Below are 17,176 nucleotides of genomic sequence, written 5' to 3' on the forward strand. Positions count from 1 at the left end.
TCCCTTCCTTCCTTCCTTCCTTCCTTCCAAGTGCCTAGGATTCTAGGTGTGTGTTGTCATGCCTGGCCCACTTTCACCATTGACAATTGTCTCTTCTTACTAGCTTTTGAATAGTGGGCTACTTCTTGCTGCCTGTTTGTTTTCTGCCTTGTCCCCTGCCTGGTAGCTGTTACTAGACAGCTTGTAAACTGCTTGCATTTACTTTTCTGTGAACTATGTGGGAGAACAAGCTCCTCTTTGATCAAGCTCGTGCCAGGCTCCTCCTCTGCTGCTACTTTCCTAGCAAGTAAACCTCCTCTGGAAGTCAGGCGGCAATTTCTTGTTTTATGCAGCAAAAAATGGGATCCAAGCCTGTAACCAACAACAAGCCCCCAAAGAAGCAAAAGGAACTTGGAAAAGACAAGCAGCAGAAAGCAGCTCAGAGCACCACACAGGATCAAAGTAAGGTGCCTGGAGAGCAGAAAGGGAAGGCCAGCTCTTCCTCATGGACAGGGTTCCAGACCAAGGCCGAAGTGGAGCAGGTGGAGCTGCCTGATGGGAAGAAGAGAAGAAAGGTCCTGGCACTCCCTTCACACCGAGGCCCCAAAATCAGGTGAGATGCAGGAGAGCCACTCGGAAGAGGGTGCTTCCGAGTGCATTGGGTTTGATGTAGCTCTGTCTTGTAGCATTTGCTTGGACAAAAGGGGTATTTGTCTCAGCCCCAGCAGAGACATGACTTGGACCATGGCAGAGGGAACCTCGGAGGAACCCTCAGGGCAGACTGCTAAGCCATTCTTGTCTTTTCTGAGCTTTTCCTGGCCAGCTCTGTCAGCTGAGGTTCACCTGTTCATTTCTATTTGGGACAATAGATTAGTGCTATGAACAAATGATCTTTAAAAAAAACCTTGGTAAGTTTATGAAGGTTTCTGTGATTTCCATTGAAGTCACAGGCAAAAATAAATAAACACAGAGAGACAAACAGATATATAACTTTTATAACTTAGGATATGCTATTGTGAACTCTATTTAAGAGTGACTACTTTTAGGCTTAGAAATAGCTACATAGAAAAGAAATGTGTCTCTTAAGCAATTTTAGATGACAAGGATAGTAACCAGAGAAAGGATTCTGTGTGATGTTTACTTGGCTATTTTATTTCAGGCTGCGGGACAAAGGCAAAGTGAAGTCCGTTCCTTCTAGGAAGCCAAAGCCCCAGATGGGCCAGCGGAAGCAGAAGAAGCAGCAGTCAGCTTCTTCCCTGCAGGTGAGGGCTGCGGGGCGTGTGGTGCTGCAGCTCTGCTGGGCCAAGCAGAGAAGTAGACTGTGGATAGTAAGCAGCTTTTAAGAGGATGAGGGAGGCACAGTGTAAATGTGGAGAGGGAAGTAAGGCCCTGTCAGTCTACTTGTGCTTTTAGCTTGTGTCCTGTGCCAGCTTTCCCCCAGTAGAGTGTATGAGAGCAAATCCCGCTTTACATGTAAATGTAAATGTATGTCTTGAGATAAATTACTCAGAAAATCTTCAGACTACATCTGTAACGGCCAAGTATACACACACACACACACACACACACACACACACACACACACTATCATCATATCTACTGAGATTAATCAGAAGCTCTTTATACCCTCTAATATGTAGCCCCTATTAAAATTTTTCTAATTGCCTCAAAACTGTCTTTATGTTTGGTTAGGGCCGGTTAGGATGCTAACAAAGCCCACACAATGTATTTACATTTGTATTATTCATCCCTCCCTTCCTTCATTCGGGTTTATTCTTTCTTACCACACTTCCCCCACGTTGTTTATTTGTTGTAGGAACAGGTCATTTGTCCCTGAGAATGTATTTTATGTTGCGTTCACTTCCTTATGGTATCATGTAACTTATCTCTGTGACATCTTGTTGCCTGTCAGCTGGTAGTCAGGTCTAGAGGTGTCATCAGGTCAGTTTTCTTGGAAAGAGACTTCATAGATTTGTTTCCTTGTTCAGTGCCGCATTTTGGTTGTTCACTGTTAGTAATGCCAAGATCAATCAGTAGGTGTCGGATTGTCTGCTGCATTGTTCCATTTAGAACCCCCCACCCCCCATCCCTACTACCTTTTCAGTTCTTTTTGCTTTGCAGTGCTAGGGATCGAACCCAAGATTCAATCGAAAGTGCTCAACTGTTATGTCCCTAGCTGCTTACCTTGGTTTATAACAACAGTGGATTGTTATATAGACCTATTATTTCATTATAAGTTACAGAATGGTAACTTTCCAATACAATCACCCCTTTGCACTTAAAAATAGTGTTCTAAGAATTCTAGAAAGAAAGAAAGAAAGAAAGAAAGAAAGAAAGAAAGAAAGAAAGAAAGAATAGTCTTAACGTATAATAATGGCAAGGTTAGATGATTTTTTTTTTCTTCTTGCTGTATTAAGTTTCCAGAGTAGTGAGCTATTGCCATACCAACCTGCTCTGGTGGCCTATGAGACAGATAAACACACACACACACACACACACACACACACACACACACACACGTAATATATAAAATCCGAAATTTTCATATAATGCTTTGTGTTTCAGCCAAGTGCAGTCAATCAAATGCAGCCATTATTCTTGTTCTGTTTAAGCCAAGAGAGGCATCTTGAATCAGCTCCTGCATTCTTCTGAAGAGATCTTGTCTGTCTTTGGTAGTGTTGCTTTCTTGTATAAGATGTTCTAGGTGCATCTTACATGCTTCTTTTTCAGTTTCTGCCAATAGCCAGTTTCCCAAGAAGCTCTAGTTCTCTTTAATAGAAAATAATAGTCCTGTTGGTCCTGTGCTCTCATATATATGTAATTTATAAGTATGGATAATTTGTCTGCATGTATGTCTATAAACTACAGGCATGCTTAGTGCTCCTAGAGACCAGAGGAGGGTGCTGAGTCCCTTAGGTCTGGAGTTACAAATGGTTGTGTGACACAATGTGGGTGCTGGGAACAGAACCAGGGTTCTCTGGAAGAGCAGGCAGTTCTCTTAGCCTCTAAGCCTTCTCTCCAGCCTCCAGTCCTGGGTTCTTGATCATTTGAGGACACACTTTTATCTCCCTCCCATTTAAGAATAAAAGAGTCATTAGCATCCTGTCCTACTCAAATCTGTCTCTGAGAAATTTCTGATTATATCATATTGTATTGTAGAGCTCTAGTCTCCGAAGTTTCATAAATGGACTGTTTGTGTAGGCAGGAGCAGACAAGCATGTCCAAACTCGGTTCTCCAGGAAGTTGTCTTCCTAGTGAACGTGATCTTTGTACCTACTTTTGGATACCCTTGACAGGGTTTAGAATTAAGTGGGGTATGGTAATAGCCCTTGGGAGGAGGAGAGATATGGGTTAGGAGTTCAAGCTCATCCTCAAGTCCTTAGTGAGTTTCAGGCATGCAGAAAAGAAGGAAGAAGGCAGGTGAGAAGGCATGAAAGCAAAAAGGAAGGAAAGGACAAAAAAGGAAAAAAACAAAACCAACCAACCAACTGAATGATTGTCTTATGTTTCCTTTCTTTCACAGGCACCTAAGAAAAAAACTAAGGAAGATAAGGCAGAAGCCCGCTTCAACCAGCTGGTTGAACAGTATAAGCAGAAGTTACTGGGCCCTTCTAAAGGAGCACCCCTTATGAAGAGAAGCAAATGGTTTGATAGCTGATGGCACCTGTAGACTGTACAAAAGCCGTGTCTTTCCCTGAGGGAAAGAGGATCCCAGATGATACCCACTTTCCTGGGGATTTGTAGGTTGTATACATTCTCGGTCCGTTCTCCAGTGTGGTATTGGTTAGCCACATGGAAACACCTGAAAACATCATGGAGTTTCTATAACTTACCCATCTCAGTGCTGAATCTGTGTGTGTAATTGCAACTTATTTCTAATCTCTCCTCAAATGGAAGCTGTTTCAGAGTACTGAATTTTAAAGATGCATATTTTGTTATGGAGTCTGTAAGTGAGGAATTGTGACTTTTTAGATATGTCTCATTTTTAATATACATAAATATATATTTATGAGTTTTTCCTAAATGAGCCTTTTTAACATTTTTAAATCGGCTAAATAATCTGCAAGAACTAAGAACAGAGAAAATACTTACTAAAGCAGTCTCTGAATGTCGGAGACACCTGGAAACAACTGAAGGCCATGGGCCTGGCAGCAAGCTGCACCTGTGAAGTGTCTACCCCAGAGGGGAATGGCTGACTGGGAGTAAGATTGCAGGCTAGACCCCAGCCTGACCAAGGATGGCCCAGATGTATCCCACAGAGCACCTTCTCCCAGGGACTGGGAGGGAAAGCAGCGAACATGAGGCTCTGACCCCAGTGCCTTAACTAGTCCTGCTCAATGAACAGTTTAGCCAAACGGTCTCCTGGTCATTCCCTGCACTCCATACTTTTAAACATTCATTTTACCTGTACTTTATCTTGTTTAAAGAAAGCTGAGGGTGGAGGGTGTGAATCTTAGAGTTGGGGTCCACAAGGATTCTGATGGGATGAGCAGTGGGCTGTTGTGAAAGATGAAGATCACTGGGTCAGCTCTGACACATGTGGAGTACAGTGATTCTGCCACCTCAGCACCTCGTGTCTGCCCCTGGGCCTGGAGAGCGTCTCCTTAGTATCTTTTGTCTCTCAGATCTCCACTGAGCTGTCAGCTCTTCTGGTGCTTCCTTCAGTTTCTGAAGTAGGGCTCCTCTTACCTCCCCAGTCTGACTCCTGACTGGATTCTCAGATCCTGTTTGTTTTCTCTTGGCACTAATCACCATCTAAAATTGTCTCCCCATTAAAACATCTGCTTTGAGACTTTTTCTTGTTTGCCCTTACATAGTGGGTGTGGAATAAATATTTACTGAATGTTAAAAAAAAAAAAAAAAACAATAACAAGGGAAAAGGAACAGTGGTAGTCTGTAGAAAGGAAAAGGCTGACAACTTAGCTCAGCTTGCTTGGTTTCCTGGCCTAATGTACTGCTTTAAAGGCCGCTGTCCCAGAATATCGCAGAGCCAGGCTAGAGCTGTTTTATGGCAGTGTCTTAGGAAAAATCAACTAGTGCTCCAGAAAGCCCTTAATGGTTTAGAGGTAGTGAAGGAAAAATCATAAAAACATTTAGACCCTTTGGAGGTATCCCAAGGACAGGTGCTGTCTGTAGGGTCAGTTGGAGACAGTGATGGGGGTTTTGAACATTCTTACAAGGCTCTAGCAACACACCTGTCCTAGAGACGAGGTAGAAAGTACCTATGGGTAGTGTCAGAATGGCCACAGCCTGCCTGTCAGTTGATCTGTTTCCCCTTGGCCAACTCAGTCTGCTTGCCAGACACCTTTCCTCCAGTACACATATATCCTTAATACTTGAAAATGTATCTTAACATTTACGATTACAAAAATTTTGCCGTTCTTTCAGGGAGTGTTGCCAGATTCTCCTAGATCCAGATATTTCTCCAACATCTTTAGCAACCCTGGGTGTTAAAACACCAGTCAGTTGCTTGGACGTTATTGCACAGTTCTTTAGATGAGTGCTGTTTCTCAATGACCAGACTCCATAAATGGTGTCTTTCTCCTCCCCTTGGGTTCCTCAGTTGGCTCCTTGACCCTTTGCCATAGGAGTGTTAATGTGGGGGGGGGAGGCGGGGGGGGATTGTGCTTCGATTTCTAGCCAGGTGTTTCAGGAAATGGGGTTTCTCAGTTAACACGAGGGTTGAGTCCCACATTGCTTGGTTAATGAGAGTAAGCATTTTTGTTAACATCCAAGACTAAAGGTCATAATGAGAACAACCAAGTTGCATCTAGCTTTTTTTGTGATTATGCTGTAGGCAGCTTCAAGAGATAAGACCTCTAAGTAGAGAGAGAATGGTATGCAGCCTTTTCTGTGCCTTGTTTTCTCTTAGTTAGATCGAGGTTTTGAGGTTGGTTCTCCAGAGTCAGCCTGTGGCAGAGAATATGCTTTAGCTGTTGTAGAAACAAAAACTGTGGTTTCCTCTGTTTGAATCCTAGAGCATGTGACTCCTTGAAAGACAGTCTCATCTCTGAACAGTGGGGTTCCCGAGACCTGCTTTGTCACTCCATCTTGTCACTTGCATGTACACCACAGAGCATGCTTAGACAAACCAGGATGGCCGTGATGACGCTCGGTGTCAGTCTTTGGGGACCAATGCCATGAGTGGTCCTTCCTCTACTGAAATGTTAAGTGACACATAGCCACATTTCCAAACAGCCTTGGATGCTTTTGTCTTTTGTTTGTTTGCTTTTCAAGTTAGGGTTTTCTGTGTAGCCTTGGCTTTCTTGAAACTCATTCTGTAGCCCAGGCCTCAAACTCAACAGAGATTTGCCTGCTTCTGCCTTCCAAGTGCTGGGATTAAAAGTATATGCCAGCACCACCTGGCTATTTTTGTCTTGAAAAGAAGCTTTTCTAATTATAATTTAGAGCCCAGGAGCTCCAGGCTCCAAGGAGCTTCTTACTCATTTGGCTTTCCCTTGCCTGAGGAGGCCGACAGTCAAATGTGCCACAGTGAATACAGACACTGTAGCCTTAGGAAATGCAAATCTGCAGTCTCAGCTCTAGCTGCCCTAGTTAGCCAGTTTTCCACTTAAGCTGATCTCAACTCACAGTGACCTGAGTGTCAGGCACCTGTCAATTCTGTCATACAAGGATTGAGTCTGTTCATACAACCTGGAATGTTCCTTCACTTCTTCATAGATTGCTCCTTTACAGTGGAATCCACATTGTCACGGGACTGCAGTGCTGAGACAAGTTGATATTTCAGTTCCTCTAAGCTCCTGCCTCCCACTCACCTCTAACCGGCTTGTTAGGAGCCAGGGTGGGATTCCTCTCTGGCCAAACAGAGCTTTTCAAATTTCTTATTGATGAGTGTAGCGGGCATGCACACAGGTTACATTGCTTTGGTTTTCTCTTTGTTCTGGTTTCACTTTGTTTCTGGAATCATTTGCAGAGCCTGAGACCTTTCTGGACCAGGTACTACTTGGCAGCCCAGGGTTTGGGTGGTACTAAGACATAGTCTATAATTACTTTGGCTTCTAATTCTGAACTGGTGATTGCCTGCAGACGATGATGCTTCCAAGCTGATGAAGGAATATACTGGGAAGGCTGTTGGACACTTCCTGGGAACCAGTTCTGAGAAGGAAACCGATGAGTTGCCAAAAAGACCTTTTGGTCAATCCCAATGGGCATGTCTGTGCTGCTCAGAGCTGACTGCTTTTTACTGGGAGTAAGCCTTCACTGCTGAAGAGCCATCCTGAAAACTCACTGGACATCTGATAGGGACAACATTTTGTCTTTGAAAACAAGGGTTGTGTTTTATGTCTTCCTACAGGCACCAACACCCAATGTCAATTTAGCATAGTAGGAGCTTGTGTGATCCTGTGAGCTCTGTAGTGGTCGATCATACCGAGGCATACCTACCTGGACTTGTAAAGGACAGCAGGGTCATTTTCTAAATTGATGCAACTAGAAGAATAATAATAGTAATTGATGATATATTGATAGTAATAGTAATAGAACAATAATAGTAATTGATGTTCACAGTCTGAATGGGCCACCTGTGTCCTTTCTGCTATGTCTGTAGCAAGCTACCTCTCTTCTCTACTCAAATACCACTCATCATTCTAGTTCAGGCTCAAGGCCTGACTCTTCAGGGACCTCAATTCTCCGAGGGCATAAAGATGAGTCACTCTAAGTCACTGGCATACTTACTGATTGGCCTGTCACTCAACAACATATGCTACTGTGGCTTGCTTGTCTTTTCTTCAGGTCTTGTTGTCCCATGGAAACTCACTTGGTATATAGCTGTCCTTAGTGGTATATTATTAAGGTCAGTTACTGAGGTGTGGCAGTGATCTGTATACAAACATATATACACATACATATAGTGTGTGTCTGAATATACACACTATATATGTGTATGCATACAACATATATATACATATAACATAATTTTATAACATATAAGATATATGGTTTCTCCTTCTATTCAGCCTTGTTGCCCTTGTATTAGGTACTTAGAAAACATCATTTTCTCTTCTCCTGCACTGTTGTCTGGGCCCCAGTCTACCAACAGCTCCTTCAGTTGTTGCTTTATTTGTCTGAAGAGCTCATCTGTTTCTATGACCCCAGAGAAATGGCAGCCCTCAAGTACAGGGCTGGACGGTGAGGGCTGAGTGTAGGCAGCTCAGTCCCAAGTAACTGACTGTCAAGTGTCCCTTCTCAGTCTCCCCAGCTCTCCTTTCCTCTTTCTTTCCTGGGCCAGTTATACCCATATTACTTCGGCCACGAGAGATCAGAAGCCATGCTTTGGATGCCATCACCGGAAACACTGTGTTCTGGTCCAGGTGGGCAAGATGCAGTCAGTCAGCTTGTGAGACCACAGATGGACCGAGGTCGCAACAGTGCTGAGTTTTACAAAGGATGGGATTAAGGTGTTTTCTCGTAATAAGATACACATGAAAGCACTGACCAGAGGTTGCCTAGTCCTCCAAACATTGCATCTCAGCATCAGGGTTCTGGGGAACAATGGAGGCTTGGTTTATTTCTAAGGTGGGCTTAACTACCAAGAAAATGAACAACTCACTAAATCAGCAAGAGGAGAAAGTGCTTTAATCCCAGCACTTGGGAGGCAGAGGCAGGCGGATTTCTGAGTTCGAGGCTAGCCTGATCTACAGAGTGAGTTCCAGGACAGCCAGGGCTACACAGAGAAACCCTGTCTCAAAAAACAAACAAACAAAAGAAAAAAAAAAAAAACCCAAACCAAACAAAACAAAAACTTGACCAGCTATACAGAATTCCAATGAAAAACATTGTATATTACTATTTGTGAACTGTGTGCAGCATACTCTTTCTGAAAAATAAAATTTTGTGAAAATATGTTTAAAATTATAATAAAGGTATTGCATACATTTTAATCCCAGAGATTTGCTTTTTAAACATTGAAACGCCAGAGCTGTAAAACCATTTTACTTAGGATCTTATTATGTAGGCTAGGCTGGTCTAGGACATACGATTCTCCTGCATCAGCCTTCTAAACACTGGCCTGTGGACACTTTGGATTTCTGCTCACACTGGATCTGGCTTTGGCCAGCTCACTGCTTTGGGGTACCACACATTTCCATTTTTCAGGTACCCACGGTGTTCTGCCCAGCCCTCCCGACATTTTTGACCCTTCCCTCTGGACTTCTGTTACGCTGGGGTGTTGTGGCTCAGGGTAGCAGTTTGTTTGTCTTCGTGAAGCCCCGGATTTCAATCTGCAGCTCCTTGAAGGGGAAAAAGCGCTTTGTTCTGCTGCATCATCTGCCAGCTGTGGTTTTCAGCATCAGCCCCTGGCTTTCTGAGGTTAGCTCTTGACATGTGCAAGATGTTTAGAGGGGATAGTTGTCCCTGTCTGGTCAAACCAGTGGACACTCAACCCTTCTTCCTACAGGTTCTTCTTCCTACAGGTATTATTCCTACATAATACAGTGAATGTTACAGGAAGTTCACATGAGATGCCTTCATGTCAAAAGAAACAGGAGAGGTTTGGAACCCCCTCTCAAGTCACCTCCACGCCTGTGGGTGGGGCTTAGTGTCTGGCATGAAAGGATTTACCTAAGGACAAGGACCCAGTGACATGTGCCGAGCTGGATAGTACTTCCATTATATAAAACCTGGCTGAGTAGGGCTGCCTGGCTTAAAGCCCTTCATCTTTCCAATCTCTAGAGCACTTTGTCCTCAAGCCTGGTGAAAGGCCTTGAGGGGGCAAGCCTCCCCTGCCAGTGTCAGCACAGAGAGAAGAGGGTGGAGCCCGCATCTCCCAAGATCTTTTTCCCACATGGACTAGAGCATCTAATCCATCTCTAGGGGCTTTTTAAGGAACCTGAAAAACACTTCTTATTAGGTACTAAAGGTGGGGGGGGGGAGTGTTAAGTGGTTTCTTTTTTCAAATTAGGTAGTAAGAAAAGGAAAGGCACTTCCTGTTTTTTTGTTTTTTGTTTTGAGACCAGATCTGTTGCATCCTAGGTTGGCATTGAACTAGCTACAAAACTAAGGATGACCTTGAACTTCTGATCCTCCCATCTGGGATCATATGCCTACTCCAACACACCTGGCTTTTTTGGTGTTGGGGATGGATCCCAGGGCCTCGTGCATGCTAAGCAAACATCATCATCTGTGCTACAGCCCTTAGCTCCAGGAAGAACATTTTCAATGTCATGCTCTTTGAATGGCAAAGCCTTTGAAAACTTCCCTTATGTAATTAATGTAAAATTTTTATTATATTTCTCAACTTGAAAATTAAGCCCTTTGCTTGGCCGGCTTCTTTGGTCACCTTCCCCCTCCTTTACGTCACAAGGAACCACTTATAGCTATTTGTTTTTAATTTTCTACCCCTCTCTCTGTGTGTGTGTGTGTGTGTGTGTGTGTGTGTACATGCATATGCATGAGCATATAAGAAGTGTTTGAGCCCAGAATATATTTGTGTAAAGATTTTCTTCATCGTGGCCGGGCTCTGTATCTTGGCACACCACGGAGTTGCTCAGACACAGCTGGTGTGGATCAGTTCCACTCGCTTTTATAACTCTGTTTCCCAGAATCCAGAATGCAAAGACATCTCCATTCCCCTGGAGGTCCGATAATGGCTGTTGTCCATAGTCACGAAAATCTCCAGGGAGAGCCATGGCAATTTGACAAGGGCTATTAAAGGGACATTAGGCTTGAAGTACCAGCACCGGGAATCACATACCTTTGAACCCTAGAACAGCTGCCAACACTGACCAATTGGGAATCTGACTCTCTAGCCCTGCAGCTGTGTGGGTGCTGCTGTCATCCAGACACTGGAGTAAGTCCCATAGAAGGGGAGAGGCTCTCGGAAGAACTGTTTGCCTCTGCTTTCTTACTCCTCACCAGAGGACAGGCAATGCAAACAGCAGTCACTAACAACAGTTGCAGTTACCCTGCTGACTGTGACCGTGCTAGGACTAGGAGTATCTCATGGAGTAAAATGCCCACCCCACATTCTCTTACCCAGAGGCCAAAAGAAGAGAGCAATGTCTGGAAAAGCAAGTGGCCCTTCCCCTCCCTTCTACAGACCTGGGCAGAAACTCGCTGCAGCCTTGGCCAGGTACCTCATATATCTTCTCACACTCTGGGGGATCAACTAATTAGTAGAGGTTAAGGACCCTCTACAGAGCTGTTTGTGGTCTCTTCAGTTCTCCCTGCAAAGAGCTGTCTTTGTCCAACTTGGGAGTATACTTGGATACAGCAGACACTTAATAATGCAGTGTTAATAGGTTTCCATAGGAGGCCCCAGAACAGGGTTCTGGGCACCTAGACATTTCAGGAGCATACACAGGTTGGAGTGTTGCATCTCAGAGCAGGACAGGGCTCATATGGGTTCCCAGGGACCTGCTACAGAACAACTTGGATTTTGAGACTCTTGGTGATACTGGGTCTTAAATAGGATCTGTGTCCTTTCAGGGGTTGGAGGTGGGGGCTTGAGCGGATTAAGCTGCCCAGGATGGTAAGCAATAAGGAGAGACAATGATCCTGGCTTCTCCAGAACAAGGAAAGTGAATTAAATGATGCTGACCGGCAGGGCTGCTGGTGCTGCACCTCCTGGGACTGATACCATCTCTGTCTACGACTGTAGCCCACCTCCCCCAGGAAGCAGTGGTGAAGACACAGGTAAAGGTCAAGAGTCAGGGTGCTGGACACCCCTCCCGCCCCCGATCTTTTGATGTATGAGCTGGGGAGTTAGAAAGCCCAGCTTGCAGTTGTTGGCAAGCTCCTGACAAAATGGCTGGTGCGAAGTTCTTGGAGATCACGGTGGATAAGGAGACGTGAGAGGCTTGGAAGAATAACCCCTGCTGCTCTTTGCCCCCAGTGCCCTCGCTGAATTCACAGGAAAGGGGAAAGAATAACCAGCCAGGGTGGTGCCCACTTTCAGGGCTATTGACAGATAGTCCTCAGGGATAACCTCTTCTCAGTAGGGAGAATTACCCTCGGGGATAAACAGCCAGAGTCCTGGGAAGTGTTTGTCCTGGAGGTATTAGTAGCCTCATCTCTCATCTGTGTAGCAAGTCCAGGACACCTGGGAGAGGCTTTGCTCCCCGAGTCACTGCTGGGACAGTGGATCGTGTTCCCTTCGTGTGTGACCTGCATAAGGCAATGTCTGTGTGATATGAGCAAGTTCTGTGAGGAGTCTCAGTAACACCATCGCCATGCTTCCTTGTTCAACCATACCAGACACTCGCAGTTGGCATAGGAGATGGTGCCTGTCTGCCAATCTTGCCGTAAGGGAGCAGCCTTCTTTGCCAAAGCAGAAGATGCCATTAGCCACACTGCCTTATACTGGGCTCATGCTGAGTTTGTGGACATGGTTTCAGGGCCATCAGCATTTTTCATCCTCACTACAAGGTCCAGAAATGGATGCTACTAGCAAATACATTGATCAGAAAAGTCAGGCTCAAGGCGAATTTGCCTGAATCCACTTGAGGAATGTGAGGTGACTGCTCCATAGCAACTCCCCTTCAGAGCTGTGGAGAAGCTCTATTGGAACCCCCAGAGAAGGCGGAGCCAGACCGGAAGAGGCGGAGGCAGACCGGAAGAGGCGGGACCAAACCGGAGGAGGTGGGGCCAAACCTAGAGATAGAGGACATAGCTTCTGGCGGGAGGGATTGTTCTATCCTTAGAATTATACCTCCAGCTCCAGCTTCCTGTGTGAACAAAGGTGCTTGTGAGCTTCCCGATCTTCTCCAGGTTCTCACTAGGGAAGCCTGGCTTAGAAGGAAATCAGAGAAACTGCCTCCATGCTACTTTTTATTCAGTTGAAAGGGTTTGGCTGTGACTGTAAGAATTGAGATTTAAAATAGAGGCACACCCCCAAAATAGTTTTTTTTTTTTTTGAAAAATTTAAAATAAATATTTATCAATTTAAACACTGAAATTTTTTTTGTTTTGTTTTTTTGTTTTTCGAGACAGGGTTTCTCTGTGTAGCCCTGGCTGTCCTGGAACTCACTCTGTAGCCCAGGCTGGCCTCGAACTCAGAAATCCGCCTGCCTCTGCCTCCCAAGTGCTGGGATTAAAGGCTTGCGCCACCACCGCGCGGCTAAACACTGAATTTTAAAGGACAAATTATGTTGGATAATGAAGGAGTTATTTTATGAAGATAGTGAGAATTTTGAATACTTTTAAATAAGACTTGGTTCAAATGGGCTGGAAAGACAACCTAGCAAGCCATGGCACTTGCTGGCAAGCCTGGTAACCTGGTTTTGATCTCCCAATTCTACAGGGCGGGAGGAGAGAACCAGCTCCCATGCGCCTTTAATCCCAGCACTTGGGAGGCAGAGGCAGTCGGATTTTTGAGTTTGAGGCCAGCCTGGTCTACAAAGTGAGTTCCAGGACAGCCAGGGCTACACAGAGAAATCCTGTCTCGAAAAACCAAAAAAACAAAACAAAAAAAAGATGACCATTCTAGACTTGACCCAGATAAGGACCACGAGAAACCTGATTTCCAAACAGTCCAAAATCATCTTAAACATGTTTATATTCACACACACACACATTTAAATTATTCATGTCAACAATAATAATTGTACCACATGTAAAATTACAAATGTAAAAGTCTTGTCTTTGGGGGGACAGATTCAGTTTCCCCCTTGCTGTTTTAGACTCAAAATGGCGTGTGAAATCAATCCCATGGAAACAGTGAGTAAATTTTTCTTAGCAAAAGTGAAGTAGAAAACGTTTATCTATATTTGAGATACAACACAAACACAGGAAGAGGAAAAGTCCAAAGTTAAGACTTATTCTGTACTTAGGGCAATAGCCTTTTCTGTTTTTATTAATATTTTTTGCAACAGGGTTTCACTATGTAGCCTTGACTGGCCTGTAACTTGCTATGTAGACCAGAACTCACAGGGATCTGCCTGCCTCTGCCTCCTGAGGTCTGGTATTAAAACTGTGTGCTTTCTATCAGGGCTTGTGCATGCCAGATGATGCTCAACTACTGAGCTACACTCCTACCCTAAAGGTTTCTATGATTAAGAGTTAAGCTGCAGAGAGAAACCCCTACAAGATTTTTCTCCTTGATCCTTCCTTCTTCTCTCTCTCTCTCTCTCTCTCTCTCTCTCTCTCTCTCTCTCTCTCCCTGACCCCACCAAATGTATGTACATATCTATCTATCTATCTATCTATCTATCCATCCATCCATCCATCTATCTATCTATCTATCTATCTATCTATCTATCATCTATCATTCTCTCTCTCTCTCTCTCTCTCTCTCTCTCTCTCTCTCTCTCTCTCTCTCTCTCCTATCTCTTTTTTAGTGGTTTCTCATTATGTCACCCTAGCTGGCCTGGATCTCACTATGTAAAATAGGCTTCTGGCCTTTAACTCATAGAGATCCAGCTGCCTCTGCTGTGCAAATGCTGAGTGGACTCAGGGGATGCACCGACACTTGCAGTTGACCATGTTACATAGTATCCTAAAGCCGTCTTTTCTTTTGAAATGGAATTGTGTTCTTGGAGACAAGGAGGAAGAGACAAAGTCAGAGAAGACAGATGAAAGGGGGAGGGCTCGGAAAGTTAATTTTTATACTTACCCGGCAGGGAAGATACCATAATCAAGAAGGATGCTTTTCCCAGAGTAAGGTTCACCATTACACTCTGGTTATGCTGACTCCTGCAATTTCCCCAAATGCCAAAAACTCAACTGCATAGTTTGTGGTAGTGGGGTATAGCATTTGAGCTTTTCCCCTAAAAAATTAATTTTCTCTGAGTTTATAGTTTTGACACATCTATATTTTAAAATAATTTTATATTTATTTTTAAAATTGTGTGCGTGCACACATGTGTGTGTGTGTGTGTGTTTGTGTGTGTGCCATGTGGAGTTCAAAGGACAACTATAGAGTTGGCTCTGTTGTTCTGTGCTACCGTGTGAGTCCTGGGGATTAAACTCATGTTATCAAGCTTGGCAGCAGGCTGACCTGATGAGCCATTTATTTATTTTATTTTTAATGTTGCTTTTAACCTTATTTATACAATTTCTAAAAGTCTATTTTTTTTAGTAAATTACTCATTTCATAATTTTTAGATGCTTTTAAATTCCACTTAAAGAACACCTATTTTTGATCTTTAAATTCTATTACCTTCTGGGTGTGGTAGCACATACCTTTAAGCCCAGTATTTGAGAGACAGAGACATGAGGATCTCAGTGAATTTGAGGCCAGTCTGGTCTACACAGTGAGTTCCTGGACAGCCAGGCTACACAGAGAGACCCTGTCTCAACAAACAAACAAACAACAATAAAACAAAGCAAAACCCATATTTTCTATTACCTAAGAATTTGGTGTAGCGTGCAAAAACCCAATTTAGGGTGTCATTTGTTCCCTTTGAGGCAAATGTAAACCAGGACTGATCTTTAGATACATTTTCTCGTTTTCCAAATACTTGAAAATCAAGATAACATAACTATCAAACATAAAACCAGTCAGGATAAGAAATGGCAGTTCTCCTCCAGACACCCTTCCCTTGAATCTCTATATTTTATTTCCTCCTGAAAATCTAAAGCTTCTCTGTGTTGCAGAGGGATCTGGTTTATGTGCTGCTGTCAGGAGCAGCCTCCCCAGTTTTTATCCTGAGGTCAGCTTCTCCCTCTGTGACTCAGACTTGTCCTGCACGCTGACTGGAACATGAAGGGCTCAAGACACTGGGTGATCAACCCTGTGTGTCTCTTCCCAACTGGACCAATAATGTTCTTTCCAACCCAGAAACGTTCTATTTTGCTGGGCTTCCCCATGAGTCAATTATATACATGGGGCGTTTTGACGTTTCCACCCTGTTGGGTTAGAGGGGAAAAATGCATCTTCAGTCTCTTGATGGTCACATGATCATAGAATTACTAAAACAAAGATAACACAAAGCTATAAAAAAAAAAAAAAAAGGCATGAGAAGCTATGGGGGTGGGGGCAATCGAATTTGTGGTGCTGGAGAGATGGCCTAGTGATTAAAAGCACTAGCTGTTCTTCCAGGGGACCTGAGTTCAGTTCCCAGCAGCCACACTGGACAGCCCACACTGCTTGAACTTCAGCTCCAGGCGATCTGACTCCCTCTCTTGGCCTCTTTTCTCAGTTGCATGCACATATACACAGAAACATGCACAAATGCATAATTTAAAAAACAATTGAGAGTGCAGAATTGTATTTTGAAAGATTGGCAGAAGAGAGATTAAATGCTAGTGAAATAAACCAAATGACAAAACAGTATATCAAAATAAGATCCAACTAACCATCCAGAATAAAGCAATGGGCCATAGACTGACCAATGAGGGTCTGACCCCTGGAGAGAACTTAGCAGCATCCACTCAAGGAAGCAGTGCTGAACACTTGGCCATAGTGGTCTATGTGGGCACCTGATACTAATCTAGGTGACTCCTCTTTTGAAAGTGGATCTGCTTGAGGCCCCATATTGGGCACCAAATATTGTCAGTACAAAAATATATTTCTCATCTCAAGGAAAATAACCATAGTTTATTCTAGAGCCAAATATGAGTGGCAGTTGTCTCAGGCACGTTGATGTTGGTTACCCCCAATACCGTGTTCTAATGTGGTAACAATTTTATGATCTTTATTTTTTTAGAATTAAAGGAATAGCTGTAAATCAATGTACTTCAATAATTTCCCATGGTTACATAACCCTCGATGGCTTTGATATGTCACAATTTACTTAAGCAGCTAGCTCCATAGATGCTAAAAGTTTCCTTGGTTTCTGTATCAGTCTCTTTTCCTGTTGCTGTGATAAAATACTCCAACCGAAGCAGCCTAAAGAGGAATGGTTTATCTGATTCACAGTTCCAGGTTACAGTCCACCACTGAGGGAAAGTCAGTCTGGAGAAAGGCAATAGGAACTTGAACACCATGTCACACCCCATCCTCAATAAAGAGCAGTTAGCCACGGGTACAACCATACTGATTCCCAGCTTACTACCTCTTCCTTTTCATTTCCTCGACCCCACCCATCAAATGGTACTGCTCTTTAGAATGGGTCTATATATCTCAATGGATCCAATTAAGAAAATATCTCACAGGTGTGTGCAGAGGTCCACCTCAGCTGAGTCTACACTGTGTCTAGTTGATAGCATGCACTATCACAGGTTCTGGCCTCTGGTATTAGAAATTCTGTGGAGAATGACCTTGCACATGTGTCCTTATATGGACCACATGGTTTTGTCT

The 17,176-nt window shown here is 43.8% G+C and overlaps 1 protein-coding gene and 1 non-coding gene across 2 annotated transcripts in view; both read left to right on the forward strand.

Moving 5' to 3' along the window:
• Rbm28 (RNA binding motif protein 28) overlaps positions 1-4,003 on the forward strand; it is a 34,137-nt gene extending 30,134 nt beyond the window's left edge. The window contains exons 17-19 of the mRNA XM_034519372.2: positions 333-592; positions 1,139-1,241; positions 3,503-4,003. Coding sequence (XP_034375263.1) covers positions 333-592; positions 1,139-1,241; positions 3,503-3,637 — 498 coding nt within the window. The 3' untranslated portion in view covers positions 3,638-4,003. The remainder of the gene's footprint in view (positions 1-332; positions 593-1,138; positions 1,242-3,502) is intronic.
• A 10,537-nt stretch (positions 4,004-14,540) lies between these two features.
• Positions 14,541-14,704, forward strand: LOC117721117 (U1 spliceosomal RNA). The gene has a single exon (XR_004608387.1). It is a non-coding gene; the product is annotated as a U1 spliceosomal RNA (small nuclear RNA).
• The last annotated feature ends 2,472 nt before the right edge of the window (positions 14,705-17,176 follow it).

Source organism: Arvicanthis niloticus, chromosome 15, assembly GCF_011762505.2.
Source record: "Arvicanthis niloticus isolate mArvNil1 chromosome 15, mArvNil1.pat.X, whole genome shotgun sequence".
NCBI classification, from domain to species: domain Eukaryota; kingdom Metazoa; phylum Chordata; class Mammalia; order Rodentia; family Muridae; genus Arvicanthis; species Arvicanthis niloticus.